Source organism: Fringilla coelebs, assembly GCF_963513975.1.
Source record: "Fringilla coelebs genome assembly, chromosome: 4".
Classification (NCBI taxonomy): domain Eukaryota; kingdom Metazoa; phylum Chordata; class Aves; order Passeriformes; family Fringillidae; genus Fringilla; species Fringilla coelebs.
The window spans coordinates 57,413,533-57,431,615 of record NC_140032.1 but is presented as its reverse complement, the minus strand read 5'-3'; the positions used below and the strand labels follow the sequence as shown (position 1 = coordinate 57,431,615).

Genomic DNA, 18,083 nt, shown 5'->3' with positions numbered 1-18,083 from the left:
GGGAAGTGACGCCCTCAGGCTGAGCCGGAACCCGGCGCCCCGCAGGGAAAGGGCCGGGAAGGGGCGAGCGCGGCCGGGAGAGGAGGGTGGCGAAGGGCGAGGAGCTGTCCCGCCATTGCCCGCGCCTCCCAGAGCCAGCGGTCAGGGCCTCAGGGCTCGGCTCTGGCCATTCCATGGGTACACCAACTTCCATGGCCGTGGAGTCACAGTCTCCCTGCCCGGGCCTTACAGTGATGGAAGTTTCAAATCATCTTTTCCCTCCTGATTTAGAGGTATCCACTCTGAATCCGTGCATGGCGATTTGCTAGTCCTTCCTCTTCGTTTCATACACCAGGAAGGGAGAAGAATTGCTTAAAACCCCACATGTGCTTATTAAATCACATTTATTTTCAGCCTTATTAAACCTCCTCTTTAAATTGAGTTTCCTGTCGTAGAATGCTGGTTTATCAGGAGGCGGGGTCTGTTTTGCTTCCTTAATTATTTTTTTTAACTATTATTACTTCTCCAGTCATCTCACAACCCTTTTTCTGCCCGTCTTCTTGTTAAAGTACACAGGTCTATTTCCAGTGAATGTAAACACAGAGTCCGCTGGCTGAGCTGTTCCCAATGCCTTGCACTGTCCTGCAAAGACTTTTTCACAGTGTCATCACACGGGCAGTGAAAGTGACAGACGATTAAATAGCAGGAGTTTTGTTCTGAACTGCTGAATGTACAATTTAATCTCACCGCTGTTATTCTGGTCCAGAAGATGATGATGCACAGAGAACTGAACACTTCAGGGCTAAGAAAATGTGTAATTTTGTGTGTCTGTCAGCATGGGATGAAACCGCTGCAGAAAGAGACAAGAAATTCCATTTTGAAATAGCCTCGTGAGGTCTTTCTGTTTAACCAGATCTTTATTCACCAGAGTTAGCCTGGATCACTATAATCTCTTCGTTAACAAGCTTTCTAAGGCTTTCTGTTTCAAGTGCTGCACTTACACCTAGGTAGAACATCCACACTACTATTTTAATAGCAGCAGAAACAACAAAAAACCCCATTCTACTACTGCTTAATTGATGCTTCAGTTTATGCCCCTTTGTGTTCTCCCAAATTGAATACTTTTGTCAGTGACCTTGATGAACAGGCATGGAAAACTGCACATTTCATCAATGCTGAAGAGGAGAGGGGATTGTTCAGTTCTCTATGATGACCTTGTGGACCGGAATAATAGGAGTGAGATTAAAGTGTGCACTCAGCAGTTCAGAACAAAACTGCTTCTCTTTTATACAGCCCACCAGCTGTACTGCCAATCTGATATGGCCACAAACAACCATGAATGCGCTGCAGAGTCATCTCCCTGCAAGAACTTGTTTTCAAGACTTTGCACGCTGGTGAAGTCTGGAACGACAAATTGCTCAAGTCATCCTCTTTTTTTGTTCCCCTTTCCCCCCAGCTCTGTTATTCAACAAGTTTGCTTTTCACCAGTCAGAGGCTACAATCTCCAAATGCCAGATATGAGGAAGACTTCCTATTGCCTTGTCAATTATATACACCCTTTCTTTCCATAGTCTTTCATACATCAGAGATTATATAGGTCTGCTAAAACTATGTGCTCTTCTACCACCTCTAATTTCCTTTTACTATAACCTCATCCAAAATAGGGAAAATACTCTCTTAGAGGCTGGATCTTATTTAGAGTCTTCTTAATCTACATCCTGCCATACATATAGTGTTCTTTTGTTTCTCCTATGGTCTTGTAATGTTTGCAACCAAAGAGGGGCGTTCTTGGTTGTTATTACACACAGCCCAATAAATTTTGGTGAGACTCACTGTATTTGTGCTTTCCAATCTCCAACATACAGATTTCTCTTGGCTTCTGTATTCTTTATCCATTCATCATTAATTTACTTAACATTGTTGCTGAGATATTCACGAGGGTAATTCAGTAGCTTACTGCATCGAGCTCTGTTTCTCCTTTTTCTTAAAAATTATCTTTCAAATTTGGGGGCGTGGGAGTGTGTGGATTTGAGGGTTTTTTTAGTTTCAAATTTAACTCATTTTCTGTGTTCTCTTTGCTTCTTTTCCCCAAGGGTGTCAGAAGAATAAAAAAGCACCCCCCAGAGTTATTCCATCACAGTCTGCAAACTTCTCTAAGATTTAAGAAAATTATCTGGTTTAACCTCCTTGCTGAAAATTTATCCCAGTGTTAAAGAAAAAGGTACTGCTGGTAACTCATGAAATAGGTGTCTTCCTTCTGAGCCAATACTAAATCAAATATCCTGTAAAGTGTTATAAATATTGTGCCATGAGCTAAAGGTGCAGGGAGGCACAGACATTCAGGCAAAATGTGCAACCAAATCCAGATCATTGCAAAGGAATAGAAAGAGACCCTTCTGTAACTTCTCACAGCAGGAATAGCATTAACACTAGAATCTGCCAAATTCAACCATGCAAATTTACATTCCGTCTAACTGGCTTCCCCTTGCAGTTTTAGTTGGATTAGCTCATTCTTTCTTTCTCTGGCAACACTGATTTCTTTGCTCTGCTCACCTCCTCTTTAAGAAAACCTAAAGTAATCTTTGTGCACATAATTAATACAATGATATTTAATATCATCATAGACATTTCCCTACAGCAATGTACTGTAAAGGCCAATACAAAACCACAGTCCCTGCCATGGTACAAACTGAAACTACAGTGGTGGCCAAATGACCATTTGCCCTTTATTTCAGAAGGTACCCCTCAATTCATTTCAGTTTTCACAGAAGCAGAGAAATTTGATCCAACTTCCTCTTTACAGCAAAACACGAAGCAACGTAACTGCTGATTACAGCCTTCCTTTCAAGAAGAAAGGCTAAGCTTTTCAAGGACAGTCTTAGCACTCTAGACAAAATATACCTCCTGCCTTATCTTAAAAGATAATTGGACACCTGAAATGAAATCACTAGAAAGCATATTCACAGCTGAAAGTTTGCCTGTTGAAATGCAACTTGAGCCCAGGCCTCAGATCTGCAGTTACAAGATTTCCTCAGGCAAGGAAACACCAGAAAAAAAAGGCCATCTCCCCAAAAGCCCTGAAACTGCTATGCCAACAGGTGTTTGCTGACTGTGAGCATCCCAAGGTTTTTCTACAAAGGCCAGGACAGCTTCCTGGCTAGGTGTGGAGAAAACAGCCTTTCCACAGCTTGCCAGGGTCAAGCAGATTCTGAGCAGATTCTCTGTACCTGTGCTGGAGAGGAACCATAAGGCTGTCAGGGCTGCTGGAGCCTAAAAGCCTAGAAAAGGAAATTTGCTCTTTGAGCTTTAGCTGAGACCTACAAGATAGCATCTGAAGAAAGCAGAAGGAAAAATGATCTTAAATAACTACGGTTTGTATTTGTGTAACATTTTTATAAACAAGGGAGCTGAAGTTTCTTCACAAAACCTGAGCAGTGACTTCAGTGTTTCCTTGTTGGTATGAACTGAGCAGTGATTGCACATTAGTGAGAAATGACATTAGCTATTACAGGAAAGTTTTCTACTGCTTGTGCACTAGTTTTTTAATTGTTAATGATGCACTGCCTGATGTGAAATCATTTTCAAAGGGGACAGATAAAACCATCTTTTCTTATAAAAGCAACTACCTTTTCTGTAACAAAAGGAAAGACATTTACTATATAGGCAAAACTCCCAAACATTATTCCTATACTACTACTGGTTGTAAAAGCCATTTAAATAATGTTGTCCTAGACCGATTCATTGTTAAAATTATAAACCTGGAAGAGCAAGTCACTTGCCAGTAAAATAATATTTCTTTTTCTTTCAATTAAAAAAGTATTTAAAAGCTTGGCTTGAAGAGTATGTTTTTCTCCATGGCCACAATGACTCATGATATCAAAATATTTCTCATGTAGTTCATCATTACACAGCTGAAAAGGAAACCATTAATTGCCTCCTCCTGTTTTTTTTTTTTTTTAATACAGCAATGAAACCATACTAAGCATATTAGTAAACATAAAAAATATAATACAATCTGACACCTGACTTTGCTGAGACACCCTCATTCCCAGCTAGTTTTTGCTTAAGGAAAGGCCTAATTGCTTGCAGTTTTTAAGTTCTGTAGTTGCTAAAAACTCAAGCTAGAAGTCTCTGTTGCGTGGGTATTTGCTTGCTTACTCTCCAACATACCCACAAAAGCAAGACTTTGGTCTTACAATCCAAAATTGTGTGCAAGGTAAATGTCCCGTTTTTCCAGGCAGCTGTAGCAGATGGGTGTGAAAAGGACAAAAAGGGAAGATTCTGCTAAGATTCAATGCTGTATGATCAACCCATCCAGAAACAGAGCACAACAGCATTCTGAAAGGCTGACTGACTCAGAAAGGGCTTGCGATAAAATGCCTGTTGGATCACACTGTGTGCCATTGCTTTACACCACAAAGTAAACAAACACCTTTGTGTAAGTACACCCTACATTTACATAGCTTAGCCTAATGATACAAAATATTGTACCACAGAATTAAGATGAAAGAAGAATCCTTAAATAAGACAAAAAGGGAAGCAAAAAACTCCAATGTCCAAACAACAAACCCCACTGCTATTGTAACTGATGCAGTTGTGTGGGGAAAATTAGCACAGAGCATATGCAAATAAGTCAAACATTTGTTTCAAGGACCAGCTAATAAAGGTCTAGAAGGGAAATTTGGAATCTTTTTGTTCAGAAGTTGGTATTTTCATCTAATTGCTTTCCCAACTAGGTCCATGTTTAGAAAAGAATTCTACATTCAAGCAGCAACCCTATCTCAACATGTCATTATATTATGTTGCAAGAATCAAAGATGAACAGCTGCACTTCCCCCCCCACCGGAAGTTAGTCATTAATTTTTTGTCTGAAATTTTCTGTTTAATCTTTAGTGCAGAGGAATAAGATTGAGAAATAATTCCCGAGACTCTCGCCATGAGGCTTCCCTTACCTTTTCTGGCCAGAAGGGGAAGCTAGCGCTATGCGGCTGAGTCACACAGCCCGGATGGACTCTGAACACACGGGAATTCTAGTTCACCATCACCATCGAAAATCTGCCCTGTTCGGCAGAGTTTAACTACCTGAGGAACTTAAATATACTGAACATTTATTGAGAGTGCATCCAGGAGGCTTCAGAGTGTAAAATATAAAAGCCTCTCTGCAAGCATGGGTTCCATCTCGGTTTGGAAAATTACTCACAGAAGACCAGCAGCAAGTGGCTGTAACCCTGTTTAGGAGTCCCTTACAGTGAGTTTCTGACTTCCCAGCAGGATTTTGCTGCTGCCCTGTCTCTGGTCACTGCAGCAAGTCAGGGATCTCTGGCTAACATAAAGCTTACAAATGTCATCTTATTTCCCTGCCTAAACCAGAAACAAAATACAAGGCATACATTTTAACCAAAATTCTGTTGCTGTGTTATGACACCTGCTCAGAGTATCAGTGTGGGAAACAAACAGAAAACTTTATCGGACACATATGAATAGTTGCCTTGTTGCATTAATAGTAAAGGTTTTTTATTGTTTAGAATGAAGACAAGAAATCTGCAGTACTCACAGCTCAGATGGATTGTGATAATCAGCATCCTTCATCCTTTTCAGAGCAGATTCAACTGAATTTTAGTATGGAAGGGGATAGACTGAGGTTTTGGGGGTTTTTTTCTGATCAGCTATTCCATTTCAGTTTCTCAGCATTGAAAACCCAGCTGTTTATTTGACTTAAGCTAATCTATCAGACATGTTAGATGGCTCTTTCCACAGGGCTGTGGAAAGAAACAGCAGCAATCAGATGCCAAAAACTGTAACTAGGTCTGTCCAAAATTTCTAGTTTTGTATCTATCTGCATGTCTCTAGTCTGGCCTAGACTCAGGCTTTCTGCCATTTCTGGAAAGAAACTTCCAGGAATACTTCACTTCCAGGAACTTCCAGGAACGCTCTCTCTTGCTCAGCCAGAGGCAGACTATTCAAATTGTCAGTGGATGAAACATTTAAAAAATGAACATAGGAAATCTTGAATACAAGTCTGGGTTGCCATTTATTCCAAGAGAACATATCCCTGGTGCTACCTTCTTCTCATGAAGCAAGACAGATACTAAAACAGATGCTGAGTATGTCAATGAGTGTGCAGTCACCAATAATGGAGGTCTGACAGAAGGCCTTACAAGCCCATTGGTTTTTAAAAATAATCTAAAAGGATAGATTAAGCAAAAAATTGATAGTGTTGCATTAAAAGTATTCTAGGAGGCCTCCTGTATTGCAGTCTCTCCCCATCACCACCCCTTTCTGCTGCTAACTTCTTGTATGGACTTATTCTAAAAAAGACAGAATGAGTGGAGACTAAAAGGATTAAAACAGCAGTTAGTTGCAAAATGAGATGTTTCTTGAAGGGAAGGGATATGGATTTTGTCTTCTTATATTTTATAACAAACACTGAAGAAGCTATAAAGAATTTTCTGCTAACACCAAAAAATGCAAGAAAATTACAGCTCAAGTCAGAGCTCTCAGCTCTTACTCCATGTTTCAGAAGCACATGTCAATGACATTTCACCTTCCCAGTGCTCCCGTTCCAGTGAAGGAAAAGTATGCTGTCATTCAAATCCATACTTCCTTTAGCTGACGTTCTGGAAAAACAACATTTCATATTTTGAAGTGTCATGATCTACCCATCTAGTTGTGAGAAGCATAAAAATTCTGATACCATCTCCTTAGAGTGCATCCATTCTTGTAACTGAGTCTATGAAAAGAATAAAGGTGGCATCAACAATCTGTTTTAATGACAGTGTTTGTATCATTTCCAATTACACAAGTAACGCTTCTCCAAAGTCATTAGTACCCTGCCATTATAGCTGTCACTGCTTCTTCAGTCTTGCTGCTCTGAGAGCGAAAACTCTGTAGGTTCCTGTTAGGAATATTGATAAGCTTCAGGAAAAGCTCTTTTCCAGATGGTCTCGTATGAGGCACTCATACTCCAGCATTCCCAATGACGACTAAATGCTCGCACAGAACACACGCCTGAGCAGAAGTGAGGTTTGTTACCAGGATAGCTGTGCAAATCAATGCATTTTTTAGCTGCAACTCAGCCTTAACTACACAGGCCAAGGGAATAAGGAGAAGAGGGGGAAAATAGTTTTGCCAGCTTTATATTAAATCACTATGTCTCAGTAGGTATGAAAATATATTTGGGTGACAAAGGCATCCTCAACATCTCTGACAGAATTCAGCTCTTCAAAGTTCAGACCAAGCCCTAAACACAGCACACAGCAGGGAAGCATCAATAAGACATTTACTATTCCTAATATGCCTTTTTCTAACCTGACATTGACCATCTCCAATGACCAAGTCTCCAAAACCTATCCAGATAACTTGCTAGTGTTTAATATCTTAACTGACACAAATTTCTTCTCCCTGCCCCTAGTATTAGACTCAATTTTATTCTGTGCAGTTTAAGACTGCTATTTCTTGTCCTATTCTCTGCAAACCAGAGGAAAAGAATTTAACTCTTCTTCCCCAGAGTAGCTACCTACACATACTTCAAAACCTCCAGGTTTGACCCTTTCAGTTAATTTTAAAGCACATTTTATTTACCATGATGTTTTAGAACAAAACTTAGTGAGCAGGGAGTTTCCTCGCTTGAATCTGCCACCATGCACCCAAACACTCCTGCATTAGTTACTGATGACTGCAGTGTCTCAGAGGCTCAGACAGCAGGGCAGCAAGTAATTCAGCAAAAGTTACTTCTGAAAACCCTTTGGTCAGCTTCTCTGGAAGAAGACTACAAATACCTAATGCTAGTTATCTAACCACATACTTTCTTAATTAATTCATTCTAAATAACAAAGACCACATTTTAAAGTCTGACCTGCAAAAGAAAACTCTTTTTGTTCCTTGTGATCCAAGAAAAAGATGACAGCACATACATTTTTTTCCATTGAAATAAGACAAAAATTTAAAACAAAACCCACCCAACTTTCGCCTCCTCACTTTAAGGCAATTTTTAAAACAGTAACTCTCAGATGCTTCTTGGATAAATGGTTTAACTCTTACTTTAAAAAGAACAGTGAATACTTAGCAAACTACAGTTTTAAAAGTTTTAGTGTTAAAAGGTATCAGAGAAACAGTCAAAAAAAGAAGGGGCAATAACAAAAATAATAGCTTAATCTAAGAGGATAATATTTGTCAATTAGTTTAACTAATCTTTTCTGAGCACTAATCTGGACATTCCACATGATCAATTTCCAGGAGATATAAAATTTAAACTTTTTAGCTCAATTATGTAAGAGTTCTAAGATTAGGCCAATGGAATAATTTCATAGAATCATTGCTTATTCTCACAAGAGCCTTATGAAAGCATCATGAAATGAAGAATGCCTCAGGATTCCCAGGAAAACATGATGGAAACCCACTGTATTTCTGGTGGAGTGACAATCACTAAAGGCAAGTGCAAAAGACAATAAAAAATACCCAGACATAATACATAACTATAAAGCAAACCCATTTTGTAGAAAGGCAAACTTTACCCAAATAGTAGAAGAAACATTCTAACTACAAAAGTGATTAATAAGTTGAAGAGGCTATGTAGGGAAGCTGCAAAATGCCTTCTAAATTTTACTTTAATCCTACAGAAATCCCTTCTGACTATCCCATACACCACTGAAAGGATGCAGCCAGCCCCTCACCTGACCAGCATTTACTGCACTTCTGCATGTGCAGAACATGTACAAGGCTCAAATATGCTTCCAATGCAGCATTCCTGAAAGAATTTCTCGCAAATCTTTATGCACCCAAAGTGATGTTTTAGTTTTTCAAAGTTATTTTCCCTCCCCTCACAGCCCTCTGGCTTTTAGATTGATTCTTTCAGAGGCTGAAATTCATAATTCATCTGAAGAACACAGCATCTGTTCCATTGTGAGATATCTCCCTGTGGCTGGGTCAGCTTTAGCCAGAGGGAAACCACATGGAGCAAGTCCCTCCAGATTTTTCCCTTTCCTCCCATAAAACTACAGAAGAATAATTCATTTTGGGGAGGTGGAAGGGAAGAAAGTGAAGCAGATCCCTGTACTCCCCCTCTGCAGGTATGAGGGGGTAAATTTCTGACCTGTTTTTATCCAGCTTTCCAGAAAAAACACAAAACCCAACCAAAACTATTCCTTAAAAGTAGGAATAGTACCTTACAGAATGTGCATCCTCTAAAAGGGAGAATTTTAAATTATTTACAATTCTATTATCTGTACCTTAGTAACAAACCTGTAATACCAGGTTAACCATCTCAGACTTGTAGTCTGGAAGTTGCATTTCTAAAAAACCCACAAAAAAATAAACAGGATTCTTCAAAAATGCCCAACAACAGAAATTAAAATACCCCCCACACAACTGCTTGTTTTTCCAGGTATACACTAAGTTTCTTCTCATGGTATCACATGAACTCATGCTCTACTTTTTTCAGTAACCAGCCCTTTTGCTGTGCTCTCCAAACTTCTTTTAGTATGGAGGCAGAAAGGTTGCAGAAGGAGGGAGCAGGCTACAAGTACTGAGAGGTAGGAACTTCACAAGGAGCTTCTGGTTCTGCATTTGGAAAACTAAAACCAGACACAGGATATAATCCATAGCCCATAAATTTGAAAAGATGGAAATTAAGAAAGCCTAATTATTACATATGCCCTAAGAGGATATCATCAGTCTATTGTTACATTCCATGGTGTTCTTTTGGAGGAAATGAGGCCAGCTTTCACAGACATACTAGCCAGCACTTAGAAGTACACTGCATTCCACCTCTGACAACTGCGTGTTTAATTTGCTACCTCTGGGGTTTTACTGCTTACTGTCATCAGAAACTTCTGATGACCAGAGAAACCTCTACCCTGCTTCCAGTGGTGCAGGTCCAGCTGTGTTCCTGTGCAAACACCAAAACCTTCACATGTGCAGGCTTTCACCCACAAGTGCTGTAGGCAGAACATTTGTGTCTCAGATGGAATTTAAAGAAAAAGAGTCGAATGTGTAAGGCAACATCTGGTACCCGCCATTCATCCCACATATGGAAGCCAGTCACAACCACGTTTTCCAAACTTGTGTGGCACTGAAAGGTTCCCAGATGGAGATGTCACTTGAGTTATGCTTTCAGCTACGCTCAGTCCCTTACAAGGGCTGTTTCCTGTTTATGTGATGGGCAATGTCATTATTTTTCAGGCATTTCAGATACAGTTGTAGAGAGAATGAATTTTGACTGGGCTTCTTGTATACCCCACCTGTGTCAGGCCATGGTAATTCCCAATACAAGGAGACACAGTAATGTTTTACAAAACACAAGGGGTAACCAGAATGTAGACAAAAAAAGAGGAAAGCCCACACAATCTGCATCTCTTTTATTCACCTTACTATCAAAGGAACAACAGTGCAAGAGCACCCAGACAACTCTGAAACAACAGTGAAATAAACACCAAATACAACAAGAACACTCATGGTGTGGTCAGCATCCTTTCCCCCATTTTATCCAACAAAATGCTCACATGCAAGACCAACCTCCATGCTCACTCAGCTGCAAAGTTCCAGGTCTGACCATGCTTGGGATTGTTCCATGTAATGGCACTGCCACAGCCCTGTCACCCACCCACTGCTGCTGGCACAGAAATGGGCATTTCCCGTACTTCCTCAGGTGATGGTAAGAAAACCTGGCTGCGAAGCTTCCCTTGCCACTGTACACACATGGATCTTTTTCTGTTGCTTCTGTTGATTACTCACAGTATGGATTCATCTGGGGCTTGTATGGTGCCAACAGATCCTGTGAGGGAATGGACGGCCTCTTCCTCAAAGTGCACACTGCCAAATTAGGGTCCCCAAACTTGAGGCTCCCACCTCGAGGTGACAGCTCAAACTGCTGTACGTGCCCTTGCCAACATCCCAGTGCATCCCTTAAGACATCCCAGTGCTTTCCTAAGAATCTTTTTGAAGATGGTCAATTTCTAGAGAGTTCAGTGGTTTCATATTTTGATTGTAAGCTGCTTTCTATCAGTGTAAGATCAAATTCAACCGAAGATCTACCACTTTATCTGTTCAAACTTGCTCCTGTGACCTGGGGAAATCACAGGGACATCTGAGGCAATGATGTGATTCCTGAAAGACCAAGAGCAACACAGTGGGTCAGAAAACAGAAAGGCTCCAGTGCCCAGAGTGTTTTCTGAATTAGAGCCATATCAATCATTAGCAGTAGGGGTACAAAGAAACCCCACACTGCAATTCAAAGCTACCCCATGAAAGAGTATTTACAGAACTGCTCTCTTAGCACAAGATAAAAACCCAGTTCCTGAACTTTTGAGTCTCCAGTGCATGCAGATCAAGGTAGCTTCTTTCTGTGCTGCTTGAGAAAAGAGCATGGCCCAAATCCAGCATACAGAGGGATCAAGCTGTGTTTGAGAGGTTTGAAAAGCGTTTGTAGTCAAACCATTGGCTGAATCACGTTCAAAATGAAGCCATGCTTGGATCCAGTTTCTAAATAGTGCTGTTGCCAACACTATGGCCTATAGTGATTTTGACTTGAGGAGACTGGTCCACAAACTTTGAGAAATATCTGATGGGACAGCAGCCATCTTTCAGTCTCCACATGTATATCTGAAAACACTCAGGATTACCAATCCCTAAAGTATCAACAGAAGGCAGAAGTGAAGGGCTCAGAGAAGAGACAGACCCTGCTCTCCTGCCAAGAACCAAGTGCTCCAAAAAAATAGTAAAATGTAACTGCAGTACTACACACATCCAGTCTTATTCTCCTGCTTATTCTAAGCTTGGTTCAGTAATCTAAAGGAATAGCAGACCAAGAGGTTCAACGTTATATTAGGAGAAAGGGAAAGGAAAAGTTATGCATACCATTTTTCTTTATAGAATATAATGTTTTTACATGTTACAGGGACACTGGGGAAAGCTGCAACAGGAAAATCAGAATATGTTCTACAAAGGAAACTGTGCTCTCCCAGCATATCTCAGCAAGTGACCGCTCCACATAAACCAAACCCTTTGAGCAAAGAAAGCCTGTAATATAACTATAGCTCATTTTCTAGTTACTGTAGTACACAACTGTAAGTGGCAGGTTTTTAGCACTGCTATGAGATATGTTAACTCCTGTCTACAATCTGGAGCAAGTGACAGTGCTTACTTCTTCAAAATTAAACTACAGCAGCCTCCTCTGAGCTTTAAAGATTTAGAGTCTCAGATGAGCTGGCAGGATCATGAAGAGAACATACAGATTTTTTAATTTATGCCTTAGTGGCAGGATAAAAAGGGGAACTCACAAACAAATTCTTAAGAAAAAAATGATCAATCTGCACACATTAGAATAAAAAGATCTTAACATTCCTTAAAGATGATTTAATCAAATTCCAGACTTTTGCACTGTTTGTAAAATTTGGGGGTTTGTTTGATATTACTTTTGATTACTTCAGTCGCACAAGATCAATTAAGAACATACACTGAGGATCATTTTTAACTGCAAGGCATTCATAAGACCTGCACAAAAACTGTACCCATCTTGTCCATTCCCTGCAGTAGACCCACTCAGCTCTGTGACCACATCAAGCCCAGTGAATGCTTACATTGTCAATTTTACTGCAGCCACTTCTGTGTTTGCAACAGGCTTTGATCAGGAGGCTGCCTCTCCATCACACCTGCCCCATGAAAAACAGTTCACCACACACCCCAGGGGACACAGCCCTCCCAGCTGAAGGGACTGCAGGTGGGGTGAATGAAACAGGAGCCACCTGTCAGACACCTCAATTAAACTGAACAAAAGTGGGGAACCAGAGCACTCTGCCTCAGCAGCTCCCAGCACATGAAGACACACAGACACATGACCCACAGTGGCACAGGGACAGCACCTCCTGGGGATGACAAAAAGCAATTTATAGAGTTCAAAAAAACAAGGAAGTCATCCAGAATATAGAAGTCAGTGAGGGGAGCTTAAGAAACAGAGAGGAGAAAACATCCCCTGAAAGACAACATGGGAAGGGCGTCTCTCTTCACTGAGTTAAGTCAAGGAGAGGGAGGGCCAGAGGAAAATACAAGCCATTTTCCCTTCCCTCCTGCACAGAATCACAAATGTATTGAAGAAAATGAACTGTGAGATGATGCGTGTAAAAAATGTACTGCTCCACCACTGCTGGTGATGGTAGAGTTATGTTGTATATTTAGGCAAGTGTCCAGAAAAAGGTGACCTGCCAGTTCATGGCCATGAATCACAAATCTCAAGAGCACACTAAGAGGCTACAGTGTGCTTCACAGAACAAACCAGCAGCAATTACTAAAGAGAGCACCAAATCACAGCTAACTTCCAAGGTGTTCATCAAAGGTTTAGAGTGGGAGAAGGCGAAGGAAAAGCCAAGGAGACAGGCACACCAGTATCAGTTTCAGACACCTCTACACCAATTTGTTGTCCTCAAACAATTATACTCACACCTGTATTGCTTAGAGGCTAAAAAAGACAACTATAGCTGTCTTAAGACAATAAAGCACAATAGCTACAGTAGCAAGAGCAGTGATTTAGCAGCAAACGGCTTTAACAAAGTAGACAGCGATACCAGGTTAGCAAGCATTAAAAGATCAGGCCTATGATTATGATACGGGACATGATAAAACATGAATTATTTTTTCCATACCTTTCTAAACCCATACAGGTAAGCATGACTACCTCTTTTAGCCTTCAACAAATCTTTTAAGAGTTCACCAGATCCTCCGAAATGATTAAAAAAAGTCATCTCCACTCAGGGAGAATTATTTGATTTCCAGCACTCAAAAGCCAAAGCAGAGATTTCAAAACACATTCGGCTCCAGGGAATTATTTGTGTCCACATATACTGCTTTTCCTCAATACAGATATCCCTGTCTTTTCAGTTTCTCCTAACAGAGACTAGTCTTGGCTTTTAAGTAGCATTTTCTGTGTTTAACTCCTGTTCAGGAGATAAAATGCAGGAAACTATGAGGAAATAAAACCAAATAAGAAACAGGAACTTACCTGGTTACAGAGCCGACACTGTAGGCTCTGTCCATGTTTTTAGTTCTCAACATTCTCTGTTTTGTGAGAGGTCAGCAAGAAACTCTTTCATTTCATTCTTGTCATTTGTCTTTAAAAGCTTTCTGACTCCAACTGTCCAAAGCAGGGCAAATCAGAAGGAAGACTTCTTCAAAATGCTCCAAAAATTTTCACAGCAGCCTGAAGCCAGTAGTTGCTTCTTCCCAGGTAAGTTGTGTCCTACCTCCTCTGTTTCTGGCTGATAGTCTGTAGTGGTTTAGCCCCAGCTGGTAACTAATCACCACTCAGTGGCTGCTCCTTCACTCACCCCAGGTGGGATGGAGGAGAAAATCGAAAGGGTGAAAGTAAGAACACTTGTGGGTTGAGATAAAGACAATTTAATAAGCAAAGCAAAAGTTGCACACACAAGCAAAGCAAAACAAGGAATTCATTCACCACTTCCCATAAGCAGGCAGGTGTTCAGCCATCTCCAGGAAATCTGGGCACCATCACACATAACTGTAACTTGGGAAGACAACTCCATCCCTCCAAACACCCTCCCTCCCTCTTCCCATTTTACATGCTGAGCATGACTCTCTATGTCACAGGATGTATGTTGGGTCAGCTGGGGTTGGCTGTCCCAGCTGTGTCCCCTCCCAACTCCTTGTGCACCCCCAGTCTCTTCACGGGTGGGGTGGGAGGCAGAAAAAGCCTTGGATCTGTGCAAGCCCTGCTCAGCAGTAAGGAAAACATCCCTGTGTTATCAACACTGTCTCCAGTACAAATCCAAAACGGCCCCATACCAGTACTATGAAATAAAATTAACCCAGACAAAAGCACCTGAGAGTCTCAGGTGCTACTGCAATCCACTCATCTTATTTAATGAAGTGCAGCTGAGATACTCTTTACCATCATTTGAAGGTACACTTTTTCCTTGTACCTAATATCTCCACACCACAAGCAGAAAGCTGGATAACAGATAATGAAAATATTATGTACCCCGCACTTCAACAGCATCATAGAAAAATTGACAACACAAGGAACTCAGAAAAACTGGGATCCTGCATGTTCCATTTAATTCAGATTACTGCTGAAAGTTTCTGAGGCATTGCAGAGCTACTATTTTCTAATTTTAATCCCTATTTAGGAAAAAAAGAGAGGCATTACAGCCCAAAACATAAAAGACAGCAACATTCAAAGCAGTCACAACATAAAACTGTCTTTTCTTACTCCAACGCTTTTTCAAAGTTTATCAAAACTTGCACAGGATCATCCAAATAGGAAAACATCCAAGTAGAAACACTCCTTAAGACTTGCATGATGGATGGTTACAGCACTAATTAAAAAAGAAGCCACTACCTCACAGCTGCATTCCATAAAAAGCAATGAAACTGTTGGGAACAGCTGGGAGTTTATGTAGCAGGGGCTGAAGATATCAAAAACAAAGACAGTGCCTGAGCAGCAAACAGCATTCTTCCACTTTTTGGTCATCTCTAGATTTTATTTACTTTTAAGACTTACATTTGTGCTATGACCACTTCTTTATGAAAAAGATATGTCAAACTGAATCTGAAAAGAAACCAAAAAACCTGTTATTGGAATGTAAAAGCAGCAGGTTCTTCTCAACAGGGAACTTGTACATTATGGATTTTTTTCCCCTGAGCAAGGGGAGAATTTTTAATTTTTTAATTTAAAAAAATGTATATACTGAGCCAAGCTGTGGAATTAACTTTAACAAAAGCATCAAAAAAAAAAAAGAGAAAAAAGAAGAGAAAAAGGTGGCATTGACTCATACTCCAAAAAGGGCTATCACTCAATTACTCATTACAGAGACAGACAGATGAATTCTGTGTCTGGCTGAACACACAATGAGCTCTGCTGCTTAGCCTCCCCTTGCTCCTGAGTTTAGCAGGGCTACTGACCTGTACTAATCATTACATCTAAGCTCAGCACATCTTCATTTCTAGTGGTTCCTCCTCCAAGAGCACACCTTTATCTGGTTTGTTAAGAGTCTGCTAAGAAGTGGACAAGACAAGGTTTTAATCAAATGTAAGCAGTAACAACAGGTTTTATTCAAAATTTCCAGTAAAGAGGACCCACTAGTTTTGGAATAAAAGTACTTGAAAGTACTACAGCTTACATGAATATAAAAGAGCAAAGAGAAGAAAATAAACCAAGCAAAAAAAATTTAAAAATATATATATTTTTAAAGTTTGAAATAGACCCCCCACAGGGATACTGAAGTCCTCCAGACAATTAACAGTTACTAGGTTTGGCAAAACAAGATTCTCTCACAAAATTAAAAGCCTACTTTTGTTACATAAACTGTATAAAACTGCTCAATGGTTAAAGAGCACTCTGTACAAATTTGTCTTGAAATACATAGAGCTACAGCCTTCAAACTGCAGTAATTAATAATTTTGTCCTCTTCATGGGTAAAAGAAGCTGCACAATTGCTTTGGGGGAAGAGGCAAAAATAGTCAGAACTAACAAGATGAAGCCACTATGAAAACAAAATGCACAACAAAATTCAGACCTCAGTTTAAACTAACACGCTATGTTTACAATATATTCTACATTTCAGCTGTCATTTTCCCCTCCCACTCCCACCTCCCCCCCTTCAAATATTCCTAATTCCTTTATGGTCTAAATCTAATTAACTTCTAAACTTTCAAATACACCATACATACATTTAGGAAAAGAACATACCTAACATTCTTACAGCAGTATGGTCAGGACACAATTTCAGAGATAGCACACAGTTATTGAGATTAAACCTTATGCTTTCTTTTACTTTTAAAGAGAACAGTGTAATGTTTCCAAGTAGTACTGAAGAGAGGCTGCAAAAAGCAGACTTGGCCAACATCCACTCTCAGCTCCAGAGGACGTGGGGGAAACCAGTGAGTGCTGAATGTAAGGAAGGAGAACCTTAAGAGTGACGGCTGCAGGAAAATCCTTCGGGAACTCTGTCCAGCACACTGAGTTTGGCTTTGGCTCTGTTGTCCCTCTTGTACTAAGCCCTGTAAATCAACTCCGCAACAGTACATTACAATGTAAACTAAAATTCTTTATACCAACAGTATGTCAAAGGGGTTTATTTATCTTTGTTTTCTGAACCCAGCAGTTGGTCACAGAAGTCAAGTGTTTTCATGGCTCTTTTTCAGCTGTTGCCAGCTGAGGGGGGGAAAAAAAATAAAAACGTGTGTCTGACTCATACATCTTTCAAGTACATGCAAGGCTCAACTGTTTCCAAAATGCAGGAGCTTGGGACCTTTTAAGACACTGAAGAAATAGGATTATGAGGAGAGCCCATCTGAGTAAGTACTTTATCCAGCCACTGAAGGGGACCATGGAGATGTATCTCTATCCAGCATGGAGTGCTCGTTACATCCTGGCGATGATATTCAGCTCCCCAACCCTGGAAATAGAATCATAAGTGGGGAAAGAAAAAACAAATCACCTTATATCATAGGACTAAATGTGTGAAAAGCGTACTTCTTACCAAAACAGCTTTCAACAGTTATTATCAGCAGGGTGGCACAGCACCCATAGCACCCACCAACTATTATCACATTTCAACAAACAAATCAGAAGCTAAAAAAATCATAATTCTGGAAAAGTATAATTTCAGATCTCTTGGAATGGAGGTGTTTAAAGACAAGACCTGTAGCAGTGCAAAATTTCCCCATTCATCACTGCCAGCTGCCTGAGGTCCCTATAAAGCCTCTGAAGAGGGGGATATTCAAATCTTCTCTGCCAAGACTGAAAATAGAACAAATTGGGTGGAAATGCTGCCAAGCAGATCAAAAAAATTAAAAGATGAAGTGATAAGACTGATGTGGAAATGGGGATGAGGCATCTGTCTAACAAGAACCAAAGTATCATTCTCAGGATGGGGATGATAAACGGAGCATTAAGTCAGAAGCCTTCCTCCTTGGAGAAAGAAGGCATGGTCATCCCTCATCAGGCTGTTTTTCTACTTAAGACAGGTTTTGTTCCAGCTCATACCTGTTCTGTTACAGTAATTACCAAAGATATGAAGAGATATTTAAAACATTCAAAATTGTTTTTGTAAGTGAACCTTTTTTGCGGCAGGTCTGAAGAGTAGACTATGACA

The 18,083-nt window shown here is 40.3% G+C and overlaps 1 protein-coding gene across 2 annotated transcripts in view; it reads right to left on the bottom strand.

Moving 5' to 3' along the window:
- Positions 1-15,992: 15,992 nt before the first annotated feature.
- The window catches only part of SMAD1 (SMAD family member 1), a 43,548-nt gene continuing 41,457 nt past the window's right edge, over positions 15,993-18,083 (bottom strand). For both annotated transcript variants that reach the window (XM_084205030.1, XM_084205031.1), the window contains exon 7: positions 15,993-17,384. In XM_084205030.1, the coding sequence (XP_084061156.1) occupies positions 17,241-17,384 (144 nt within the window). In that variant the 3' untranslated portion in view covers positions 15,993-17,240. The remainder of the gene's footprint in view (positions 17,385-18,083) is intronic.